General features: G+C 48.4%; 2 protein-coding genes across 4 annotated transcripts in view; both read right to left on the bottom strand.

Moving 5' to 3' along the window:
* dati (zinc finger protein datilografo) overlaps positions 1–26,574 on the bottom strand; it is a 107,600-nt gene that overhangs the window by 73,839 nt on the left and 7,187 nt on the right. Inside the window, exons 1-2 of one of the 3 annotated variants that reach the window (XM_075684377.1) lie at positions 22,377–22,725; positions 21,208–21,419 (exon numbers count right to left, since the gene is read on the bottom strand). In XM_075684377.1, coding sequence (XP_075540492.1) covers positions 21,208–21,387 — 180 coding nt within the window. In that variant the 5' untranslated portion in view covers positions 21,388–21,419; positions 22,377–22,725. Of the gene's footprint in view, positions 1–12,982; positions 13,114–21,207; positions 21,420–22,376; positions 22,726–26,574 lie in introns of those variants that run through there. The other 2 variants (XM_075684375.1, XM_075684378.1) reach the window with 2 other exon arrangements.
* Positions 1,602–12,884, bottom strand: LOC142575224 (zinc finger protein rotund-like). Its single transcript, XM_075684379.1, has 2 exons — positions 12,591–12,884; positions 1,602–3,970 (listed from the first exon to the last, which is right to left on the bottom strand). The coding sequence occupies exon 2, from the start codon at positions 3,968–3,970 to the stop codon at positions 3,203–3,205; it is 768 nt and encodes a 255-aa protein (XP_075540494.1). The 5' UTR covers positions 12,591–12,884; the 3' UTR covers positions 1,602–3,202.

Here is a 26,574-nt window from a genome sequence, read left to right on the forward strand (position 1 = left end):
GCCATCTTCGTTTCGCTTAACTCACTGCTCTTGTTATCGCTCTCGCTTGATGCGCTCTGTCGTTTCAACAACGCTCTTGCTGTGCAGGCTCCAACAGTGGCGGGTTCTTTGGGCTAATTCGAATCACTCGCAGACACATCCAGTCAACCACACACTTGAAAGGCGACTTCTGCACAAGGTCTCACTATGCCAGTTTCATTGACTGACCTGCTGCCAGGCATAAATCAGAGATGCCTTAACCTTTGCTCATCAGAGTATCCTCTAGAAACGGCTTCACTGTGCCTTTTCTGATGGCAGATTTTCGACTTCTTTCATTGATCCCGAACTGAACCTTCACTGATGAAAAAGCGTGAGCAGCCAATGAAGGCTGCACAGAAGAGAGGGAGCATAACATTGTTACTGCTTCAGGCAAACTGAATTAAAATAAAGAGATTACAGAAAGCACCTGCATATCTCAAGTGCACAAATAAGGTAGGGGTGCATGGATTCCCCATGACTTAAGTTGGAAGCCATTGAACTAAATCATAAACAGTGGTAAAAATGAGGGCGCATGTTCGCCTGTTCCTCAACATTCACTTTGGCTGAAATACAGATAGAGCACACTACAACCACATGTGACACTGCTGAAGGTTCAGTTTGTGTTTTGTTCACTGTAAAACAGTGAATTTCAGCCTGCAGTGCACGCACACCGTTCACTGCGTTGCCATGATGGCAAGATTCTGAGGGATCACAGTGCTGGTGAAGATATCATTTAAAAAGTGCGCTATACCACAATGTAGTAGCCACATTGTACTACAGGGCTAAGCTTAAAATTAAAACGTACAGGCATATGAAACTGAAAAATTTCTCAGGCGGATGACAATTCTGTACTGCAGAAAACTGCCATATTACACAATGAACATGGCAGCTGCGAGCATCACAAGTGTTCTGCATGTTTGATGAAACTAGTGTCACCAGGTGTCGCCAGTGGCACTGTACTCCCTTTTATGTGCCGGAATGATGGTAACACAGTGAGGACGTTATGCTGAAACATTTTAGTGAGGAGGCGTGATGTGTAATGGACAATCTGGGGTGAGGATTTCAATTGGCACACTGAAACATCCAGCCACACCAGCAGACAAACAGGATCTTGCTTGGAATGGTAAGCACACCTGTATAGCGTGCGTCTCTTAGTCAGCAAAATGAGTTGCCATGGTTAAACTAAAAACCAATTTTGAAGTTTTCACAACTGATAGTACAGATCCTGCTTCATCGACTAAATGGCTGCTGCCAGGTTCAATGCTGGGCTTTCTGCAATAATTAACTTTCACTCAAGAGTAAATCTAAAACCTTTCGAGGTGCTCAGGCTGCAGAAAATAGACCTATAATAATGAGCTGCTCTTAACAGTAACGAGAGAATCTCACAGCCCCACATTCAATATGGATCGCAACAGGATCCCAACAGGATCCTTTACAGGATCCCAACAAAATCACCTCAAACTGATTAGCGCACAGTCTGCAATGAATGCAGTTGTGTAGTTGTGTAGCTGCCCGAAAATCAAAGGCTAAAAACCCAGCAACTCAAAGACTGAGCAACCAAGATCGCCTTTATCAACCACAACCAAGACTGCAGCCTAATAGCAGATCGCAAGCTCATGTTTCTCATGTCCCAGCCAACATTAAGATCAAACTATCCACCCACGGTAGTGCATAAGCCTAAAGTTTGTAGACAGGCACACTTTTTCTCAGAGTTTGGGACTGTAGGAGGTATGGCACATGGTGCACAAGCAACACAATAAATGGCCTGGTTAAGGCAGCCATTTGCACCACACAAGGCAACCCACAGACACAGTACAGTTGGAAAATGTTTACATGGATAGTGTCTAAGGCAGCATCCAAAAACTTGTACGTGAAGTTAAACACAACACCCAAGTTTAACTGCTTCCAATCAATGAACACACTTTTGCACAACATGTTACTGGCAGTTCCAAGCTATGAAAACATTTCCAATGCTGCTTAAAGATGTGTAGTCCTAGTATATGACATTACAAGATGAACAATGTAGCTCTAATCGCAGCATTGGAACTATTTACATTTGCTTTTAACAAAATGTTCATCCAATGACCTGTTGCAAATGAACTACCCTTACTCATAGCCAAGCAGTGTCTTTCCAATTCTTTTTGATGTTTACTGCCGATATTACAATGTACCCCATCAGTTTCTGGGCCAACCTAGAGCAGAAAAGTTTATTTGATGTGGCTAAGCACTTGCATTATACAAACGCAGCATGTAAGGTTCCCGCAATGGTTCTTCCCAAATCAGCCAATGAGAGTAGCTGTACCAATGTCTGCTATGGTCACAGATATATGGTGATGCTGAAGAGTGGCTACATGCTCTGCCTGCAAATGCTTTGCCCATGCAAGTTAAGAAAGAGTACTTCTGTATGCTGTGCCAGTTCTCAAAGCCCCTAAACAAACGAAAGGAGATAAGTTTTACAAGTGGGGTTGGTTTCTAAACAGCGGATTAAACAATTAGCTTGCACAGTTCTCGAGTTGCAATCTCGCTACACGTGCATCTTCATTTTGAATATTTTGGTGCCAATGTGCGGGTAAGAGAACCCTGCAACCAGCGTAACACAGTGCCTCAAACAAAAACTGATGATTGCTGCAGTGCTATGAAGAATGCCTTCAGAGAAAGGAAGCACCGAAGTCACACTGTCTCATCCGGCCAGTTTCCAAACACGAATTCGGGCAAGAGTCCCCAACACATTTGCCGCTTCTTCTGAAGATGGCAGTTCACAACGGTTGAGCGCTTTCACAAAGTTGACTGACAGAAGCTATGATGGTCACGTGACCAACTGGAAGCCCAGGTCCAGGAGTCCCGCAATATCTGCACACCCGCTGGGATGTACCTCTCCGGCGGCTTGCCGGCGCGGCTCACCAGTATGCCGCGGAGCCTTGCCGCGCGAAGTTCTCCAGCCGTACGTAGCCCTTGTGCGCGTGAGCTAGGATCAGCGAATGACAGCGACTGTCGCTCTCCTAAACTGCGATGACGACGTTCTGAAGTCCGCGCCAACCGGCGTGCCGACACGCACTTCGCCACAGGTCGAGCGGACAATGCGGTCGCGTCCAGCTCGCAGATCACCGAGCGAGCACCGCTCGGAGGTATCCGGGGTGACGTGCCGGTCGGAGGCCTCGAGCCGCGAGACGCCGCCGGAACCCTGTCAAACGTGAGAGGTAGGGGGCATGGCGGCGAAGTTCCGGATGTGGTGCAGCGAGATGAGCTGGCTGGCGGCGTTCTTGGGCTCGTACTGGGGCTGTGCTGACGACGACACCGGTTGGGCGCTGCAGTAGGCCAGGGCGGCGTTCGCACCCTGCGGCGGCTGCTGCTGCAGAGGCGGGTGCGGCAACCTCGACTCGCCCTCGGGCCACGTCAGCGTCGCGGAGGACGCAGAGAGAGGAGGGGGCGGTGCCAGGGCGGACGGCGGAGCGGGCTGCGATGGGTGTGCGTGCCTCTGCATGTGCCTGAGCAGGTACGTCTCCTGCGTGTAGCTTTTCCCGCACCGAGGGCAGATGTGCGTCTTGAGGTGCTTGGAGTCCCGGTGGCGCGGGATGTGCTCCAGGAGGGCGTCCTCGTGCGCGAAGCACTTGTAGCAGGAGTGGCACTTGAAGGGCTTGTCCGCCTGGTGGCAGCGCGAGTGCGACTGGAGGTTGGACAGCTGCGAGAAGGCCTTGTCGCAGCCCGGGTGCCGGCACAGGTACGGCTTGTCGCCAGTGTGCGTGCGCACGTGCTGTTGCAGGTGCGACAGCTGGGTGAACTTGCGGTCGCACAGGTCGCAGCGGTACGGCTTCACGCCCGAGTGGATGCGGGCGTGCTGGGACAGGTAGGACGCGTTGGCAAACGCCTTGCTACACTGCGCGCACCGGTACGGCTTGGCCTCCCGCAGGTGGCTCTGCGCGTGCAGCTGCAACTCTGCCTTGGCGTCAAACATCTGCAAAACAGGGGGAGGCAGCCCGTCAACCAAGGCACCCAATTGCAGCTGCCGCGCTGCTGCCCCCAATCCTACAGCGACCCGATTCTCTTTCTTTCGCCAGGCCGACGACAGCTACAGGTAACAGCGGCCCTCGTGGCCCGCGCTGCTGGAGCAAGCTGTCTAGTGGTCACCATAGGTGTTCGCGGGCTGTCGACGCGGCTCAGCGCGCACGCGCGGACTGCGAAAGAAGCCGTAGCGGACTCGATACACGGATAGCAATGAACGGGTCTCTGGACAGACGACATACAAGTCCGAACTGGGCAGGCTGAACACTTGGCGCCGCACACTCGCAAAGAGTAGCGAAGTCGTCAAGCAGTGAACCGCCGACGGAAATGCTGAGTGAACGGGCAGCGCAACAAAGGTCACAGCAGGCGTCACGCGACGGCAACGGGCAAAAAGCTTCTTTTTTTTTTTTTTACTTTTTGGCGGACTAAGGAGAGTTCGCGGCCCCTTCCGTTACGTTAGTGTTGTGAGAATTCACCGCTTACCTGCCAAATGCAGGGAGATCCACGGAAGGGAAACTCGGCCGTCAAGCAAGACGGCCGAGAAGCTCCGAAAGACGCGTCCGTCATCGGACGCGCGATTTTCCGGAGCTCAAAACGGCGAGACGATGTCTAATATCGGAATTGCCGCAATTACTTGCGGCATTTTGCCAAGCTTCCGGTGATTTAATGCATCAATTTCTTAGCGGAGAATGTCATAAAAAAAACAATAATAATATGCACAAAACCCCAACCAACGGAAAAAGCGGAAGTAGGCGAACACAGATCATATCGAAAGAGACATAACACAGAAATATATAAGCGGACAAAACACAAAGCACTGCGCTTGCTTGACCAGCGGGCTTTAGAGTTCGTTGATATCGTTTCAGTAGCACGTGATCACTACCAAATTACATTTTGTTTTAAAGAAATAAGCGTGCTAAGAAAAACCAGATGCCTGCGTAACGAAAAGATGTTCTGGAAACCACTTTGCGATTTCTAGGCAACTGTACGAAGACATTTCTCAAGACATTTTAGCTGCCATTAAAGCCAATACAATATCTGACTGCCACTGAAGCGAGTGTAAGATATCTTCATATTTAGCTTCGATATCGGCCAACGTAATAATCGTTACACGATTACGTTGCGATTTTGGCGTTAAACGCGTAATTAGAAGTTTATTACTAGTCTTAGTTAATTAGCACGCTAATTACGGAAATAGCGGCGGATGAAGTTTCTTTGTCGTGCCCGCCGTAAAGACAATCTGGAGATTATCCAAACTGACTTTAAAAGAGTTCTGCATACCCAACGCACTTGACGGCACGGAACCCGACGTCGTTTCAGGTGCCGTGGACGCCTCCTCCGATGAGGACGATTTGCGATGAGGATGCAGCTTGTGGCGTCGACTGGCGCGACTTAGCAGCCGAGCTTACGGTAAATAAAGGTGGGTCATGTTTACACATTTTCTAAAAACGTAATCGTCAGCCTATATTCGAATATTTCTTTTTCTTTCGACGAGTTCAATATATAGGAGTCGACCTATATTCGTGTTCGGCCTATTTTCGAGTAAATGCGGTAGTTCGTCGCACACTTATGGCATATTAGAAGAGCAAATGTGCAGAGGTAATAAATGGTTTTACATAACTTCGCGTCCACAAGCGTTAGTTGAGATACATGAGGAGGAGGATAAAACATTTATTGGCGCGTGGTTATTCAGCAGAAAGCGTTTAAAAATCGCCTGCAGCAGATAACAGAATTCCAGTCCTTGAGCTAGATTGTCAAGAGAGGTGGACATCACTTGGGCGAGAAATCGAAGCACACATTCAACTAATTAACAAAATTCAGAAATTAGCTTCATAATTACTTGATGACACATAATGCAATTTACGAATTATATCCGGTGAGTTTGCCAGGCGTATAGACAAGTAATGAATTTTCAGAATAACGACAGTTTGGAGATACGCGCCACCAAACTCGCCGTAAGAATGCCCAGTTGGTCCAATTACTTTTTTAGCATGACGCTCCTAATGCGCTGAAGCATAAGAGTAACTGGACGCACATGTATTTCGTCCCACACTTTGAGAAATAACGTCTCGAAACTGGTGTAATTGTGGAAATTGATTTAAAGTGGATTCGTCTTTCAAATTCACCGTTTACAATTCGTAAACTAAGAGTCCTTTCACCACCATTTTCATCCTCATAATCAACGTATTCTCTATTCTTTCATTCTACACCGATTACCCTTCCTCCAACACCGAGTAGCAGGTCAGAACATTGATTCAGGCCGACCTCCCAGCTTTTCTTTCATAATAGATACCCGTCTCTCTCTCCAATATGTGCCATAACGTAATTAATTAGAAAATTGATGAGTCGATTCGTGTTAACTAGCTGGAAATGTTTCAATTTTCCGTGCAAGTAATGTCCGTCTATCTGAACAATCCAGATCAAGGACTGGAATTATGTTACCTGCCGCAGGCGATTTTTAGAAATTGTATAAAACTTAAAAATGAACACATTGTAGGTATGAAATGCAGCATAGTAGCATCACTGCTCTTCCTCCCGTAGTAACAACCACACGGGGAAGGTTGCATTTGAAACCGGAAGGCGACGTTCTTCTGGAGAACAGTCAGACATGCTTATGATAGCCATTGCAGACTGTTTTCTGTAACAGCCTCTTCAAAGGAGGCGCGTTTTAACTCCCGCGTTTAACCCCGCCGCGTTGAATTGAAGAACTAAAATTGTTCTAACAAAACTATTATGCAATATATTTATTTAAACACGAGATTCAAACGGTCATGTGCAATTTGCCTAAGTCACTGATTTGGAAAAAGAAAACGAAATATTTCCACTGTTAATGTTCTCTGATCAGATGGAAAGCCCATGCAGACAGATTTTTTTCTTATTATTAATAACACATGGATTCTGAAGCTGCAGTAAATGCTACAGAGCCACTGACTCAATAGCAGTGATAACAGGTTAATTACAGAGAAGGCATGCTGTCTAGAGACTATCCTTGGCAATATTAGTATGTAAGGAAGTTCTACGACTAACTGTTCTTCGAATACAAAATCACTATAATACCGCTAAATGACAGTATGCGGTGCAGCGGCGGCCAAATAACCAGATTCGTACAAGCATATATCTCGCACCTTTAGAAATGCATAGTCACCATCACTATGTTATTGCATGCACACAAAATAATGTGTGATAGAGCTTTACGTTAGTAGATAGGCTGCAGCTTAAACAGCTTGAAATACCATTCATATTTATTGCCTTATCCTAGGCTACACTCTAAAAACAGTTTGCACCTTTTGGGGTGTATATTTGTCCCACAACGATAATCGTCATCTGCCTTGCTTGCGTTTCCTTTCTTGAAAACTCGGCGCTCGCTACTTTCCTGTCGAGAATGCTGCGTCACACTGATAACGCGCATGCCGTTCGCGACCGGGAAGTACCGGGCTCGCAGCGTTAAAGAAAGGAAACGCGGGCAAGACAGATGACGATTATCGTTATGGGACAAATATACACCCCAAAGGGTGCAACTGTTTTAGAGTGTATGTGTCCTTCCTTGTATGAACAAAACATATCTACGGAAAGCTAAGCATAAGACAATTATCTGCTATATATCCTAAACCGTCGAATGTTCAATGCATAATATGATACATAAATGCCCAAACCCGCCGTGGTTGCTCAGTGGCTATGGTGTTGGGCTGCTGAGCACGAGGTCGCGGGATCGAATCCCGGCCACGGCGGCCGCATTTCGATGGGGGCGAAATGCGAAAACACCCGTGTGCTTAGATTTAGGTGCACGTTAAAGAACCCCAGGTGGTCAAAATTTCCGGAGTCCTCCACTACGGCGTGCCTCATAATCAGAAAGTGGTTTTGGCACGTAAAACCCCAAATATTATTATTAAATGCCCAAGATATGCAAAAGCGGTTAGTGTAGCGCAATTTACACCACTTGTACAGTTAAATATAAAGCTCCCAAATGCTGTCAGATGAAGTATTACTTAGCTATCATTGCTAAAGCGGCACTATAGTGAAACATTCATTCAGTTTAGATTGATAAAGTACTGTTAAAGGAATCTACTTTCGTTGATATCGCAGTAATATGTTGATTAATAGAAGAGAAATTGACGGTCAAAATTTCATTCTTGAATTTCACAACGAAATCCCGGGGCGGCCGTTACGTCAGGGATCGAAAAACATTTTCTTTTATTTTTTTTATTCCGGCCGTTGTGGCTCCACAAGAATTCTTGAATCTTCCCAAGTTTAGACCTTGGGTCTTTTAGAATACGATGTATTCCATTTTCTTACCGATAAAAATTTAACTACACTCTTAAAACGATTGCACCCTTTGGGGTGTATATTTGTCCCACAACGATAATCGTCATCTGTCTTGCTTGCGTTTCCTTTCTTGAGAAAGCTGCGCGCGGCACTTTCCTGTCGATAATGATCTGTCATGCTGATAACGCGCCTGCCGTTCGTGACTTGAAAGTACCGGGCTCGCCACGTTAAAGAAAGGAAATGCGGTCAAGACAGATGACGATTGTCGTTGTATGGCAATAGGGTGCGATTTTCCTTAAGAGTGCAGATGACGATTATTCTTGTGGGAGAAGATAAGCCCCAAGGGTGTAACTATTTTAAAAAAGTGTAGACCTGCACTCTTCACTCTAAAAACAGTTGCACCCTTTGGGGTGTATATTTGTCCCACAACAATAATCGTCATCTGTCTTGCCCGCGTTTCCTTTCTTTAACCCTGCGAGCCCGGTAGTTCCCGGTCACGAACGGCATGCGCGTTATCAGTGTGACGCAGCATTCTCGACAGGAAAGTACCGAGCGCCGAGTTTTCAAGAAAGGAAACGCAAGCAAGGCAGATGACGATTATTGTTGTGGGACAAATATACACCCCAAACGGTGCAAACTGTTTTAGAGTTAGGCAAAGTTACACTCTTTGGGGTGTATCTCTGCCACACAACGATAATCGTCATCTGCCTTGCTTGCGTTTCCTTTCTTGAAAACACCGCGCCCGCTACTTTCCTGTCGGGAAAGCTATGTCATGCTGATAACGCGCGTGCCGTTCGTTACTGGAAAGTACAGGGTTCGCCGCGTTAAAGAAAGTGCGGACAAGACAGATAACGATTATTGTTGTGTGGCAAAAGGGTGTAATTCTGCTTAAGAGTGTAAAGCGCATGCCGTTCGTTACTGGGAAGTACCGGCCTCGCCGCGTTAAACAAAGGAAATGCGGGCAAGACAGATGACCATTATCGTTGTGGCAAAAGGGTGTAATTTTGCTTAAGAGTGTGTGAGCTGACGGCGTCAAAAACCCATGACGTCACGGCGAGTTGGTGCGGCAACATCAAGGCGGCGTCGCCACCAATATTTCGCTCGTGTGTCTGCTCTGGCTTACATACACTCTAGGAAAAGTTTACGCCCTTTGGAGTGTATATTTGCCACACAACGATAATCGTCATCTGTCTTGCCCACATTTCCTTTCTTGAAAACGCTGCGCTCGTTACTGTCCTGTCGGGTATGCTATGCCATGCTGATGACGTGCATGCCGTTCGTTACTGGAAAGTACCGTGCTCGCCGCGTTAAGCAAAGGAAATGCGGACAAGACAGATGACGATTATTGTTGTGTGGCAAATATACACCCCAAAGGGTGCAACTGTTTTTAGAGTGTACTCTTAGAAAGATTTACACCCTTTGGGGCTTATCTTGTCCCACAACGATAATCGTCATCTGTCTTGCCCGCATTTCCTTTTTTTAAGGCTGCGAGCCCGGTACTTTCAAGTTAAGAACGACTTGCGCGTTATCAGCATGACAGATCATTCTCGACAGAAAAGTGCCGCGCGCAGCGTTCTCAAGAAAGGAAACGCAAGCAAGACAGATGACGATTATCGTTGTGGGACAAATATACACCCAAAAGGGTGCGAACGTTTTAGGAGTGTCGCACCGAGCATCTTTTCAGTGTAAAAATTTTTTTCTTTGTTTCTTTTTCGGGGGGGGGGGGGGGGGGGCATTGTGGAAGGGTAATTTACTAGCACAGCTAGCTCAAATCATTTTTCCATTTAGTGTCCCTTTAACGGTGTCACGGCCTAGACAACTCAAATGGCAAAGAGAAGGCCTTACGTCAATTTTAAGTTTTACTTAAGCAAAGGGCACAAAATTATACATTTCAAGATAGGGTATTCGTCAGTAAAAGAGAAAAAAATACAATAAAATTAGAGAAAGACGGTTATTTGCATTTATTTTCGTAAGCTATTTTGCGCAAGATATGCATGCGCAAATATATGCGTAAATTTGCCAAATAATCCCAACCAGCGATCATGTTCAAAGCAATACTGCAGAAGTTTTCTTCAATATTTTGCCGGTTGGGTTGATAGTCCAGTACAAAGTGTATCATTACTGTCCAGGTAACTGTCACAAGATTTTCATTAAAGAAAACCAGCTTGTTATACCAGTTTGATGTGATAAAACACTTTTTGATCATTACTGTAGCAAGTGTAACAACCTTGCACAGTCCCTATTTTATTGTTCCTGCCATCACTGCAGCAGATGATACACACACTCAGATAAAAAAAAAAAAAGTCAAGGACCACAGAGGAGTTATCTCAACAGGGAAATAGTCGAATACTGAATTTCTATGATTGCCTTCGGCGTGGCTGTTGGACTGCTGCTGCTTCGTACGCAATGTAACAAATTAAAGGGTGCATGATCATTTTTCCAGTAGTTCCACTTAAATAGTAGCAAAAACAATTAATCATTTCTCGTTCTTACATTACATTGCTACTAGTACTATTAAATGTTACGTTACTTCCTTTAACCACTTCCTCAGTGTAGATAGAGTAGCAGGCTAAGCAGATTAACTGAGGTCGACATCATTATCTTTCCTATAATATATCCCTATATAGCTATAACAGATAAAGTTAATAGAAAAAGACAGTCCATTTTAACGAAGTGAGTAATCTTCATGCCCCACCCTCCCCCCTATTAGCGGTCAACAAAAAAATTCAACGCCTACATTCCACGTACCAAGTAGTTCATCATCAAGTAGTGAATTATTTCAAAGCAGAGCAGCCTGATTTATTCACTCTGCATATTCATACGACATCAGTATATCATCCTTGAAAGCGGAATCCAGTTTGTTACAACTTTCACTTCGTCGCCGTATTGCCACTCTTTCCTTATTTCACAAGTTTTTCCACAGTTCACTATGCTGCGCACCCGACATTGTCCCGCCAGCCCGCATATCTCACCGCACGCGTCACCCACTTCCAAGTTTCCCGGCCACGTTCCCGCACTGTCACTTTTACCGCCTCATCTTTTTTCTCGTGTTGCAGCAGACTGGAATGACATATCCAACGACATCGCTGCCATTACGTCCTCATCCACTTTCGCGGAAATTGTTACAAATCGCTTTTCATTGTATTGAACACTATAGGTCGTCTGAATGTTTGTTCCCACCCACCCATTATGTAACACCCTTCGCGGGTCTTTAAGGTAATAAAATGAAATGAAAGTTCCGTTGAAGTGCCTTCCATATGGTCCAAGTCCAGTACATTACTCATGCCTGGAAGGCGTGCTGCACATTTAAGCTTTACCTAGCTCATCTAAAAAAACATACAAGTGGTAGACATGGCCGTCATAAAGCCAATACTCAAGTGCAGGACAAGTGGTCAGCTTTTACCAAGTATTCGGTGTTTTCCAAGTCGTTCTAATGCAATTGCAGAGCCTCTTTGATTCTTTATCGATATTTACAGATCGATATATGCAGATAGATCGCATTAAAGATCGCATCGTAGATCCACATTAAACGACGCCGAAAACCGCAATAAGCTTGACGAATAAATCCAGCCAAATGGCAAGAAATAATCAGTGCAGTTCCTTGAGCAAGCGTCACAGTATCAGTGTAGCTGCTATTTATCCGAGCAGCCAACAAAATTTCATGCGTTTGAATTCCTTATATGAGCATGGATATAACTTTCACCACAGTTCATACCTGCACAGCTACTTCATCAAGCATGGAGTGAGCGACTGAGTGTATTTTGTATGCAACACACAGCAATGTATTCAGGCTTTTACAGCAAAAGAACCGCTGCGAAAACCTAATGGACATCCGATGTTTGGCAAACACTGACACCTCCAGATTCGATACAGACTAAGCAGATAAATGATATTTACCCGCGTGCGTTCGGACTACGCTCGCTTTCCAGCAAGAGGCAAAAATAGGCCATTATCATTTAACATTGCGGATTTCATATTTCCAACGCGTAAGTACGCCGTGAGCTTCGAATCGTACGCTTTGTTTATTCGAAATCAACCACACTGTGCTGCAGCATGGGGTTTCAAAAGGGAACTCGAATGCAGCCCACAGGCGCATTAGCAGCATGGACGTGCCTGCGAAATCCCGGAAATCTGAGGGTTTCGCGTTTCAGCTTAATACCGCGGAGACGTGGCACCGCAGAATGCATAATAAAACCTGGTTCTCGCGTTGCACGGATATCGGCACGCACATGCATCATTCCGACTGAACGGCACATTTCGAGCAGCTTTCAAACGAAAGAACGCGGATCGTAGATACAGATGTGCGTTACGTGACACGCCGCTCTCTCAATCTGCCGGTTTCCATGTAGCGAGAAGGAAACGCTGCAACTGCCACCATCTGCGGAAGCTTGGCAGGACGCGTCCCAGCACAGAGAAGGCGCAGGCACGCCAAGCGACGCCAAGCCGCCAACACGATGACGACAACGATTGAGCGCTGGTGAACTGATCGCCGCAAGCGCCACATAACTACCACACGCCGACGGGGCAAGCAGCAAACGCTCCGCAAAGGCCAAGCGACAGCTACGCCGGTGGCGCACGGAAGAGCGCTGAGAGCAGTGAACCGCTTTCCCTCTTCTTTCGCGCCAAGTGATCCTCCCCTCTCGCTTTCTTTTCCCCCTCGCCAGTCACAACAACTAAAATGGCGGCCGCAGTGCAGGCTCACCTTCAGGCCGGCCGAGCCCGCAGCACCGTTGAGCGTGCAAACTCTCTCGTCAACCTTCGCATAGCCACACGTCGCTTCCGGCTCGCAGCTGCCTCCGTTCACAGTGTCATTTTCACAGTATACTCGCAGCGGACGCGGGGACGGTGGTGACAAACGAAAATTTCTTCTCGCAGTCGTTCGACGAAAGCCATTTTTTTTTCCGACGCGTCCACCGCCCTCCTTCCTCCGCTCGAACAAAGAGGGCTGGCTCGAAAAAAAATTCGCCAGCGCCCCCACCCCCTGGTAACGAGAGTGTGCATCTATAAAACTCTCGAACCGCGCGCGCGTGACAGCAGACGACGCGCGCTAGCAGACGACGGGAGAGTTTCAAACTGCTCAAACCGCGCTTTTTCTTTCTTTTTTTTTCTTTACGGCTCGCTATCTAATGCGCTACCAAAGTTGTTCAGTGTTGAAAGGTGTAGCCTCACCAATTCCGACGGTTTATAAGCTACTGCGTAGAAATTAAGTACTAAATAACCGTTCTTGTAATGCGTTAGCATTAGGAGTGTCAAAGTTAGAAAAAGAAAACTATGTGTGTGAAGTGCGGGGAGCCGGTCACGTTGTAAAGGTAGACAGGGGACGGGAGAGCTTAAAAGAGCGTGTGTGTATATATATAGTGATCCCCTGAACAGCACTTTGCAATGCGGTGAACGCGGTTAAAATCATGGATCTGGGACATCAAAGAGGTGCGACGTAATGCTAAGACATTTCTGTTGTATTTACCACTAAATCGCCACTGTCTTATTTTTCTTAACGAGCATTCCTCTCTTGCAAAATGCATATTCTTTGTGCCCACAGCACGCTATTCACATATTTTTCTCCCCTTCATATTTTTTTCCCGTTGTTGTTTAAAACATCAATAAAAGAATCTTCCTAGAATGAAAAGCTTGCACCTGTTTTCCAAACGCATAAGGCCGAGCGATACCAAGTATGTAAGGAAGCTTCGTTTTACATTTGGATTGCGCAATATGTATGTCGCCTTCTCTTGATCGCCGTATGCCTCGTTTAACAAATGTGTAACGCACCTATTTTTACTGTACGAATACCACCCGTCGCAAGAAATCTGGTAAGGTTATAAAGTTGTCAAGCACTGGCCTTCTTTTATTCGTCAGCAATGGTAGCGATCAAGGAGCTCTTAATTCCCTTGCGACACTCTCTGTAAGCACAGCCTTCCTTGATGCCAGGCGCACCGCCCGTACCGAAAGGATGCAGGTATAGTTGCTGTCATAGCGAGTCGACGCTATGCTGCTGCTGCCCGAATCAACTGCAGATGCCGCCCGCAAATGCATAAACGTTTTTTGCAAAACCGTTTGGGGCTGCTGCAGCGCAGCGCGCAGTGTATGCTGGCGCGGCCTCGAAGCCAATTAAGCGCCATCGGAAACAACACGCCTGTCACGAGAGACGAGCAGTTGCGCTAGCTGAACGCTTTCTGCAGCTCCGCATATACTCAACGCGACCAAGAGGACCACTACAGTGAGTACGAAGGGTAGTTGTCACATGTGAAGCGTGTGGCTCTCCCTGGCGGAAGGAGTACTCGCTTACGTTTCGCTTCATAGACGAGGCGGTGCGCCTTTGCGTCTTCTGTGAAAGATGTAACTCCAATACATTCTCCTGAGAACCCTCGCACATTATATTGCACATCACTTTCAGTTCTTGTAAAGAAATTTCATTAAAAATAAGTGAAATTCTGGGGTTTTGAATGTACTTGTCAAAACCACGATATGATTAAGAAGCACGCCGCAGTGGAGACTCCGGATTAATTGCGACCACCTGGGGTTTTCTAACGTGCACCCAATGCACGATAAACGAGCGGTTATTGCATTCCGTCACAGGGCTACCGCAGCGAGCATCAAAATTTACTCGTAGGCGAATATACAAAATAGGCTCATCCCGGACATGACGTGAAATGCATGCCGAACTGAATGGAAGCGGTTAGTTCTACAACGGAGCTGTATATGGCTAGGCTACCATAGAATTTTCGTGTCCGCGCACAAAAGCTATCATCGTCAATGGATCATAGCCCCCGTAAGCACTCATACTCCCGTAGGCAAGCAAAAAATGCAATGGCTCATAGCCCCGTAACGTTCCGTAAGGCTCCCTTTGCGTGGGTTAGTTGCGATGACAATACCCCTGTGGTCGTTGTCGGTGATTTCAATGTGGATGTGTCGGGACTAGAAAGGGAGTGGTTTACGCGTTTCGTGTCGCAGACATGTCGCTTGCGATGCCGTGCCGATCCGGCTCAACCGACCACCCAGCGGCGTACGTGCATCGATTTGACATTATCAAAGAATGTGTTTGCAGTTGCGAGCATGCCGATCAGTGTATATCATAGCGACCACAAAGCCATTGAGACCGTCAGTGATGCAATGAAGTATTTACCACAAGATTTCTTACCACGTTGTTTACAGCTCCGCTGGTCATTTACCTTCGCATGGCGGAATGGCCTTTATTTTTTTTTTCTTCAGAATATCGACACTAATTTGACGGAGACATTTTTGCGGTCAGCTACGACGAACAGCACCGGAGAAGTTTATTTCGAATACTGTTACGTGACATGAAAATCAAGGATTCAGCATCAACATGTTAACCCATCACATGATGTTGCACCCTCAGCTCTATTTTTAGCAAGAAACTCGGTTTTCACGGTAATAAGAGAAGACGGTTATCTTGTCCACGTACACGGAGCTGTTGTTTTCCGCTTCTACTCGGACATTTTCAAATAAGAAATTGTCTTTTCACGTTCGTAACATACCAGTAGGCATTGAAAACTGACTTGATAAGGGAGTATGCGATTGAGCTGTATTTGTGTCCCAGGAGGATATGCAAGAATGCGCATTACGCTTTCTCAATATCGGGATTAGGTCCCAAACAGCACATCATTGGTAAAAAATATTAGTCAAGTGCGAGCACAACCCTCACAATAAAGAATTTTATCAGCTTTATTTGCCTTAATCAAGTTTTATTGTGTGTTGTTAGAGTGGAAAAAAAGCGTTCGTTCATGAATTTTCTAGAATAAACGAGAGCAAAGGTGCATTATGAGCACAACCCCCAACCTGTTTGCCATCGCAGATGTCGAAGCCGTTTCGGTTAGATTAGGTTAGCTCTTTGGTCACCGCTGTGATCATACATCTTCGATCCCTTCTGGTCACTCTTTGAACGACTCCACTTCAGCCTGTTCCACGGCAACCATCGAGCAATAATGGTTGTTGAAAAGCATGGTGCGCATTACCGAATGTGGAAGCTTCAGCACGCACACAGAAAAAAAAAATGGCGGTCGATAGTATTCTGGCGATAAAACAGTAGAGGCTAAAGGCGTACAGAACTAAACTCACCCTCATTGCCACGCTTACAAAAAAAAGCATACCGTAGCTATTCTGTTGCACTCGTCTTTTTGTGTGTGTGTGTGTGTGTGTGTGTGTGTGTGTGTGTGTGTGTGTGTGTGTGTGTGTGTGTGTGTGTGTGTGTGTGTGTGTGTGTGTGTGTGTGTGTGTGTGTGTGTGTGTGTGTGTGTGTGTGTGTGTGTGTGTGTGTGTGTGTGTGTGTGTGTGTGTGTGTGTGTGTGTGTGTGTGTGTGTGTGTGTGTGTGTGTGTGTGTGTGTGTGTGTGTGTGTGTGTGTGTGTGTGTGTGTGTGTGTGTGTGTGTGTGTGTGTGTGTGTGTGTGTGTGTGTGTGTGTGTGTGTGTGTGTGTGTGTGTGTGTGTGTGTGTGTGTGTGTGTGTGTGTGTGTGTGTGTGTGTGTGTGTGTGTGTGTGTGTGTGTGTGTGTGTGTGTGTGTGTGTGTGTGTGTGTGTGTGTGTGTGTGTGTGTGTGTGTGTGTGTGTGTGTGTGTGTGTGTGTGTGTGTGTGTGTGTGTGTGTGTGTGTGTGTGTGTGTGTGTGTGTGTGTGTGTGTGTGTGTGTGTGTGTGTGTGTGTGTGTGTGTGTGTGTGTGTGTGTGTGTGTGTGTGTGTGTGTGTGTGTGTGTGTGTGTGTGTGTGTGTGTGTGTGTGTGTGTGTGTGTGTGTGTGTGTGTGTGTGTGTGTGTGTGTGTGTGTGTGTGTGTGTGTGTGTGTGTGTGTGTGTGTGTGTGTGTGTGTGTGTGTGTGTGTGTGTGTGTGTGTGTGTGTGTGTGTGTGTGTGTGTGTGTGTGTGTGTGTGTGTGTGTGTGTGTGTGTGTGTGTGTGTGTGTGTGTGTGTGTGTGTGTGTGTGTGTGTGTGTGTGTGTGTGTGTGTGTGTGTGTGTGTGTGTGTGTGTGTGTGTGTGTGTGTGTGTGTGTGTGTGTGTGTGTGTGTGTGTGTGTGTGTGTGTGTGTGTGTGTGTGTGTGTGTGTGTGTGTGTGTGTGTGTGTGTGTGTGTGTGTGTGTGTGTGTGTGTGTGTGTGTGTGTGTGTGTGTGTGTGTGTGTGTGTGTGTGTGTGTGTGTGTGTGTGTGTGTGTGTGTGTGTGTGTGTTTTGTGTGTCCGCAGCATGTCGCGCTAATGGTTATCACTTAAGGTCAGCTGGCAAGTCATCCCTTGACGTGACCAAACGACAGTGGTGCAGTAACTTACACATGCGTCAATCAACCTGAAGTCTTTATGCGTGGTGTAAAGCTCAATCAGAATACGGAGTTTCACTAACGAAAACTATTGAAGGTGTCTCACTTAAGCAGTCCGTCTTTTTTTTTTTCAATGCACAGCAAATTGAAAAGCACCACGTAAAGCTTGCCAGTGGCTTTACTTTTGAGGATAAACCTTTTTCTTGTAAGCGCATTGAACGATTCGATTCGGTACCCAGGAGCCCTTGCTCAGTCGGCCTGGCTTCCGCAGTGACCGGCGTGTTGACTTCAGCAAGTGAAGTCAAAACAGCTCTAATTACAGAGCCTTACTGTAGTTCCTGCACGATGCAGGATTGCATTCGTAGACTCGATTCGAAAATAACCCTTTAGCTGAAGCAACGTCACAGGGACCGTCGCCTCGCCATTCATCAGCAGACAAAAAAGAGAGGTGCTTCTGCGATATTTGTAGTCTTTCTGCGATATTTACAGGATGAAGCTGACGCCCATAGCCGAGAGTCGCGCTCTCTTCCGTGTAATCGGATAGCCTACAGCTGTTTCGCCTTGATCATATTGTCCTTGCGCAGCGTAGCGTGCCCCGTCACGCGGCAGTAGCGAGCCCATCCGTGGTCGGAGTCGCGTATTACAGGTTCTCTATACGCTAGAGTTGATGGGAGCGTCGCCAATGGAAAAGCGCGAGAGATACAGGATAGACCAATGATGCGGCCGTAATAGCGATAATATACGCAGTGCCACTCGGCAGAGTGGCGACCACGGCCGAGTTTCTCATGCATTTCTGCTCTCAGCCTAACTAACCTAATTAGTAACTGCGATGTATGTCTGTTCTCAGCGTTTAAACACCGCGGTCGTTATATACGTCTCGTGTCTCTCCTTCGTGGAGGGCAGAAAAACGCTGCTTCAGAAAGTAAACAAAACTGTCGACAAAATAAAGAATAAATTAATTAAACTGTCTTATTGCAAGATAATGCCTTGGAAATGCGACTGTGACATCGTCCATAAACTTATTTTTCCCGCGCAGCATGGTGGCATGAAAAGCAGTTCTGCCGCCAGAAAGACACTGTTAAAACGATATCAAGCAGGTCACTCGACTTGCGGCAGCTGTCTTTCGTTCCATTTCGTTTCTCCTATTCTACGGTTTTCCTAATCTGCTTAACTTTAGTTTTCATCCTACCCTGCCGTTCATCAATTTGGCCTGCCTGGACATGTAGTGGCACCACACAGAACTTTACGCACATTAGACGCACGTTAGTTCATGCAGTCATGCAATGCCGCAAGCATTGCAAAAAAAAAAAAAAAAAGGACGTGATAACACTTTTGTTACGGTGGCCATTTGTTTCTAACGTCTCGGATGAAAAAAAAATTATTCTGTGGTTTTACGCGCCGAAACGTCCGATATAAGCTTGTAATGTTTCGGTAATACCACACTTTGATCTTACCCAAAAATAACTGCTAGGTGACATGGCAAGCACGACAGAATGCACAAAGAAACTCCGGTGAAGTGGACATTAATCTTTCGTTGTTGTTGTCGTTGTCAGACAGCACTTGTCCAGTCTCTCTGTCCGTGTGTGTTGTTTCTCGCGCTAATACAATGCTCATGTAAGAAAAGATTGACAGTCGACCTGGGCAAGATTTAGCTTTTGCATTTCAGAATTAGATATCCCATCAAAGGCAGAAATTCTATCCTTAGGCAAGCACATGCTCAATTCGAACAAACCCAGAATGAAATGGGTTGCATTAAAAAAAAAAAGTAAAATTATAGTGGCTGCTAGAAGCAATTGTTATTATTCCGGCTGTCATTCCTTAATAAAAAAGAAACATTTCGGAAATTAGTGTATTAGGTGTAGAGCTCCGCATGTGACACCGAAATAAAGAAAAGAAAAAAGCCCTTATCATAATTCCATAAGCTATCTTCGATAGAGCTTCTAAAGTTGCTAAATTTAATTTGTGACGAGCAACTTTATGTAATGCCAGAAATTTGTCAATATGACCTAAAAAAATCATGTACTAAAAAGGACGGTTTAACATGAACTATATATTATATGAAACAATATTACTTATTTAAACGTTCGATAGGTGGTACTATTCATAGAGTAGCGACATTTTTTACGTCGTGCAAATATAGTTAAATATAATGGTTAATTTCCGTTTAATTTCTTTGTTTTCTCCAATATCAGTAAAACGTTTGAAGACGCAAATGTCTGCTTCCGAGAGTTGCTAAAAATTCACGCTCACTTTTAAGTGCAGCAAATTTCATTCAAGTTGGTTCAGCGCTTGCCTGAACTGGTATTGGAACATTTATGCGTTCAAACATGAGGAATAAGGAGCATTTAGACCACTTGCTTCCTGCGACTGGGTGGATTAGCGGATATGGTGTTGCGCTTTGTTAAGCACGAGATCTCGGGATCAAATTCCGGCAGCGGCGGCCGCATTTCGATGAAGGCGAAATGCAATAAACGCCCTTGTCTCGTGAATTGGGGGCACGTTAAAGGTCGCCTGGGGGTCAAAATTAATCCGGAGTCTCCCACTACGGGGTGCCTAATTTTGAAATCGTGGTTCTGGCACGTAAAACCCCAGAATTCATTCCTTTATTTCACCGCTTGCTTCGCTTTTATATATAAAACGGTGGACTTAGGCAAAGTGAGCATCACAGAAAAAATAAGGCTTTTTATAATATTACTTTTTAAGAAACTTTTTAAGAAACTTTTTAGGAACTTTTTAAGCACAATTGCCTTAATAAAAGTTTGCTCCTAACATGCACTGCTATCTTACTCGTGGCGGCTATGGGACATTCTTGCGTTTCGCATTTATTCCGTCGAAATAAAAGCTGATAGCCCTGAATCTTCCGCACAAACATCCCGCGAAATTGAGGAAGTGTGCGCGCGTACGCAGGGAAGCGAACTGAGCAAGCCACCCAGCAACTCCGACACTGCACGAAAGCAGCCTCCTGAACTCGGCAACCAGTCCGACTTGAAGCTCTTCCGTGCGCCTCTAAAATAATTGAATAAAAAAAAGAACTTTCGGTGCGCCGTATTCCGTATTCTTAACCGTATTCCCATGAACTAACTTCTAACCAGTGTGTTAAGCTGCCACAGTTTCCTTGACTTCGGCACCGCTTTCGATCCATGCATACTCGAGAATCGCCGTTCGTCGAGACAAAGCGTCCGCTACGACTCGGGTATGAGCAACGCCTTGCGCAGCACGTGCCTTGGCAGGCGTCTTTGAGGAGCACATCGGTCCCTCCCTGTCCCCACCATCGCCAGTCAGAAGCGTTTCTCTTAACCCTCGCCCTTCTACCCATAACAGGCTACATAACAAGCTCGATAGTGTGGACCAGTCAAGGCCAACTTCTTGGCGACCTCCTGTGTTATAAACTGTGCGAATTCCTACCTAGTAAGGACCTGCTCACTGTTGTGTACAGCCCGCCAACGGCATTTTCGCAAAACGAAGGCGCTGATTAAGCGTTGCTATTTGCGAAAAACAACACGCGCAGTCTGAGTGGCCACGAATGCAGCTAGTCGCGCAGTCTCGACCCAAGCATGCAGCGGCCAGCAGGCATGGCCCGTGCACACTGGCTTCTCCAGCGCGCAGCGGCGAGCGAGTCGGCACAAAAAGTGCGGCGGCGCCGGACGGGAAGGCGCGTCACGGGCACGTACCTGTGGGCACATCTTGCACTGGTACTTCCTGGGCTGCGTCGGGTGGCCATGCGGTGCAGTGGTGGCAGTGGCCGCGCCGTTGGCCGCCTTGAGCGGCTGCGGCGCGGCCAGCATGGGACTTGGCGTGCCGGCCGAAGACGACGAGCCGCTGCTTGACGGCCGGCCGCCACCGCCGTACATGGGCAGCAGGTCGCCTTCCTCCAAGCTCGGGCCTGCGAAGGTCAAAGAGGGCGCTGGTGAGGGCAGGTCAGCCCTGCAAGACGACGCTGCGAGCCAGACCGAACCCAGAACAAGTTGGCAGTCACCGTAGGCTCAGGTCGTGGCGCTTCGGCAAAGTACTAACGAAAACAGTTCGCGAGTTTAGTGCTAAACGTTCTCCCACAAGTTGGAGGCAATCACAATCCCCCATGTCAACATATTAGGCTAAAGGCACAAGAAGATACCGTTCAGCTAATCCATAGGCTTCCCCCAGGAGCTCCACCAACGTCGTCTTCACTCATTACAAGTGCTATAGCATCCGTAGAACTGAGATCGCAAGCACTTTGGCTCTTTTGAAGCAATTTTAGAACCGCTTTTAAAGCTAACAGCGCTACTTCACCACATTCTTTGTTAGGGATTTGGTGGATTACCGCGCGCATGTAGCCAAGCTACTGACGACTGCCTCGAATTCACCGCAGGAGCAACAACGGACGGAACGAAGCGATCTCTCAAACACGCGAAGACCTGACCTGATGTGGAGCGGTCAGATTCCGCGCGCCCGTCATAAGTTCCCCTACGCCAGATAGCTTGTTTTTTTCTTCTTCGAGCTTCAAAAAAGTTCTCCCAGTGGCACATAGGATGATCTCGACAAGAAGCGTTCCCCGAGAATTTAAAAGCGTCATGGTCAGCAGGATAGACCCCTCCGTCACCGCCTAAATACTGCAAGACCCATGTGCCGTTACTAAAAATTCCACGCACGGCCACTGGCAGCGTGGCCTGGGGCGTCAGAACCAGTCACGATCGCGTGAACATCAGTGCGGCCCGCTGCATCTTGGGTAGCGCGACGTGAAGCCTAGTCTGCACGACAAGCGGCTTGGACGCCCGAAGTTATGGACTCCGACTCAACGAAAACGGGGCCAAAGGCGACGAGGTGAACGGGCCCGGGCTCTAACTCGGCGGCGACATCTCACCATGGGAGCGATGGGTGTGAGATTCGGCCTGGATCTGTGGCCAGCCCTTCTGTCCCGACAGGAACGACTTGAGCTTCTGCAGCGAGATGACGGGCGTCGCGCACGCCGACCCCGGAGCCTGGGACGCGCCCAGGCATGCCGGCGACTCCACGAACCCGCACGTGGCCAGTGCGGTCGCCGACCGGTCAAACGGCGCGCGTCGCTACACGGCTGATCCCGCTGCCGGCTGCTGCTGCTCTCGCTGCACTGGCAGCTCGGCAGAAGCGCCAATGCCAGGTTCCAAGGGAACGCCGCCCCGCGCGGCGCCGATGACGCAACCACGCGCCCCTCATTTTGCCCCTTTGTGTGCGCGGGCGGGCGCGCGTTGTTTGTGCCTTGTGCGTGTTTTGCTGCGAGACCCATTTGCATGCTCCCTCTCCCCAAATCGAAGGGGTTCCCCCGGCGCGCACGGAGTCACCCTTTCGCGAGGGCGCCTCTCAAAAACAAGCACACCGTGTGTGCTCTTGCTTGCGACGATCGATGCCCGCCCGTGCTCCCCACGCGCCCGGCGTCGTCATCACTGCTTTTGCTCTTGCTGCCGCAACGCGAGCAGCCAGCTTCAGGCACAGAGGTTGTGCCAACGCCGCTGCTGCTGCTGATGCCGCGCCGCCACGATGAGAGCGTGCAGCCACCCCACCTCCCGAGGGTTGGGAAGGCCCCGAATACCACGAAGCTGTACCGACGCGTCTCCCGTGCCGTGGCACTTCTGGCACGTGGCACGTGTCTGCGCATGGCGCACACGACAGGGGCATGCGGGGACCACGAACGAGTGACGGAGTGGGCGCTGACGGTGCATCCCAGAAGACTATTCCTGAGAGGCCGGCTAGAAACTGTTCACACATCTAGCCGCGGTCGCCTTTTGATGCTTACGCGTGTCGAACAGAATAGTTGGGAGTACTTGGCGGCTGGTATTCGAGGAGGTGGGTAACGTGTGTTACGGAGTTGCAACCCGAACGTGTGCAGTGCACAGTGTTGTTGCAGCTGTGGACGCGTCAACCTTGACCCTTTATCTGGAACAGCACAAGCTGAGGAAGGAACAAGCGGCGAAGGCGCAAGAAGCGTCTGCTGTCTTGCTGACGAGTGGGGTGTCAGGCGTCTAGCTGTTGTCACATGGACACATGGACCTACCGTGATGTGGTTTGCGCACGTCCGAAGACAACAAGAGTGTTGAAAATCGTCAGGTATGCAACGCGTAGTCGGAAGAGGCAAGCACCGATCGGGGTTGAAGGGATAGGACGCCTAGCAGGCCATCGCGCAGTAAGCTAGCAGACGAGCGACGCTCTGCAGTCGAAGCGGAGTAAAATGCGCCGTCAAGCAATGGTCGCACATACAGTGAACGCGACTGCGCCGAAATGCCTCAGTAAGGCGGCAGGTCAATGTCAAAGAGAGGCGTGATATTGCAAGGTATAGCAAGGCTGCGCAAGCGTCAGCAGCGAAGCGGGCACTCCTGGTGAACGAGCGATGCAGAAGGCTCCGTAGTTCATACATGTAGCTAGTCGGGTTCGTGCTGCCGAGCGATAACTCAGCTGCTGCGCTGGACCTGCACGGACGACTGTGTAGGTCCGACGAAGCGATTGAGAATTCGACGAAGGGCACCAACGCCTCTATCCATGAAAAGCCAAACAGTGGAATATTGCTGTCATCGCGAAAAGAAATGAGCAATGTTATGGGCTGATGTTTATATAAGGTTCCAAAAGCAGACAGAGTTGCCGTCTCGCACACGCAGGTGTGGTGCGACGCTCTTTAGAAATTTAGAAATTTTGATTCAGACGAAGACGAAGTGTCTGCGACCCAGGACGCTATTTCTCTAGCTCAGCTGTTTTCTCTTGATTTTCTGCGAACATATTTGGAGAGCCGCCATGGGTTCGTGGCGCGTATGCAAGTTGACGTCCCAGTGCCTCTGACGGGAATGGCGACTTCAGCGGCGGCTGCGTCTAGGAAGCGGACCGGCCTCCAGAGCGACGCCGACGGCGATGACACCAGTGTGTACTCGCTCAGCCGTGGAGACTTCTCCGATGACGCCTTCGAGCACGCCAACGGTAGGACCAACTCGAAATACCGCAGTCAGTACGATTTTATTTGTACCAGAACGCGCTACTGACAACCTTAGGCGACTCAACAGAGTCTGTATCGGTGCAACTTCAAGCGGTGGCGCCAAATCAGGTCACAGACGTCACAGTCAACACACGAAGAAATGTGTTGGCTATTGACGTCACAGGTGAGACTGCGCTGAGAAATTTGACTAAAGTTACAGAGCTTGGTGATATAAAGCTCCGCTCGTACATCCCCCTGGACAATGGTTCCACTACTGGTGTCATCTACGACGTGGATGTCTCCATCTCCAGCGTTGAACTTGCCGATTCTAGCGTTGAACTTGCAGATTCTAGTGAAGTCTGCCGTTGATGGCGTCGCCATAACCCATGTGTATCACCTCAGCAAATCCTGCTATATGAAAATAATTTTCAAGGGCGAGACTCTGCCTTCGCACACCAAGGTGGGCCACTTTAGGCACCCTGTGCGACCATTCATCCCAAGGCCACTCCAATGCCGCAATTGTATGAGGCTGGGACACGTGAGCGCCGTGTGCGAGAACACGAGAGTTTGCTCTCGCTTCAGGGAGCACCACGCTTCAAACTCTTGTGCAGCCACGGTTCTCAAATGCACCAATTGCCTTAGGTCCCATGATGCTTCCTCGAGGAACTGCCCCAAAATGAAGGAAAAGGCGATTTTGAAGCACATGGCGAGAGACCGCTCGTCTCGTCGGGGAGGTGGTCCAGCCGTTAGAAAGTGACGCTCCCGACGCCGTCGGGCTTCAAAGAACGCTGATGCTTCTGTGAAGAGTACGCCCCATCCGACAACACCTCCTCCGCCGCGACCTAAGCCTGGCGTAATCCAACCTAAACCTGACAAGGTCATGGCGGAGAACAATACAACTTGGTCAACACTACTAAAGCAACAGGCAAAGCCAGAACAACAGCGGAAGTCACAACCGAAGCCGCAGCCGATGCCACAGCCGATGCCACAGTCGGTGGCACAGCTGATGCTACAGCCGGAGCCGGAGCCAAGTGATACAGCTGCGCACCGCTGTAGAGTGCACAGCGCGGGTTCCTGACAAATTGCCCGAAGAAGACTGGCAAGTGGTTATGATGCCCCCTGCGGTCTCCCATGAATACTTTTCCAATACTCTTGAATAACCTGCACACTCCGTCAGCACGAAGTGCAATTCAAGTGCTGGAAGGTGGTTTCAACGTGCATCACCAACTATGCGGAAGCACCAAGATTAGCTTCAGACAGCAGAATGACGGCAGCCTAACGTATCGGCGGAGCACTTGCTTGGGTTCGACTGATTTCAAGGCGCTTTGCTGCGTGCGCACACAGTGTTCCTTCTATCCCGCTTTCCTCTTTCTGTTCCCCCTTTCCCTTCCCCCAGTGTAGAGTAGCAAGCCGGACGCTCGTCTGGTTGACCTCCCTGCCTTTCTTCTCTTTGCTATCTCTCTCTTGAGCCCATGTACGCGCAATCCACCGAGCAACAACGCTGCTGCGCGTGAATTACCGCACTCTTACCGGATGCGCGCGTCCACTTGACACCTTCTCAATACATATGGCATCGTTCGTGGTTCTGTGAACGCATCTCGAGAACACGAAATCGACGCAGTGCTGCTCGTGCCGAACCGTTTCCTGCAGATGCGAAGAGCGTTTGCGCTAAATGCGCGTTTGTTCGACGTTATCGGCGCGCGGCCAGCGTCGGTCGACGCCTCGGAAAGCGCTGGCCGCGTCCGATTACGTTATTTGGCTGCGCCAGCGCGTGGAACCATCGGTCGAATTATAGACGCTGCTCTTCTCGCCAACGTGACGTAACGTGTGCGCGCGCTCACGCTACGTCGGACCATCTATGTCTAGCCCTTAACTCCATTGCGCGAGGGACATGCTAGCCTCACCCGACAAAAGGCGGTGTACGTGCTCGAAGTGGTCGAAAACTAAACACATGCGATTGAATTGGCGTCCCTTGCTTTCTGGCATTTCCCCACTTCTCAACAGACAGAAGATCGCGCGCAATACGGAACGCCGTGCGACCAAAAGAAAAATGTCCGTTTGTGTCGCAAATGAATACACGCGACATCCTTTGCCACCACAATGACGTTAGCACAAGCTTTTTCGG

This window comes from Dermacentor variabilis, chromosome 3 (genome assembly GCF_050947875.1).
Source record: "Dermacentor variabilis isolate Ectoservices chromosome 3, ASM5094787v1, whole genome shotgun sequence".
Lineage (NCBI taxonomy): Eukaryota > Metazoa > Arthropoda > Arachnida > Ixodida > Ixodidae > Dermacentor > Dermacentor variabilis.

Coding starts and splice junctions, on each gene's coding strand:
- LOC142575224 (XM_075684379.1), bottom strand. CDS start 3,970: ATGTTTGACGCCAAGGCAGAGTTGCAGCTGCACGCGCAGAGCCACCTG.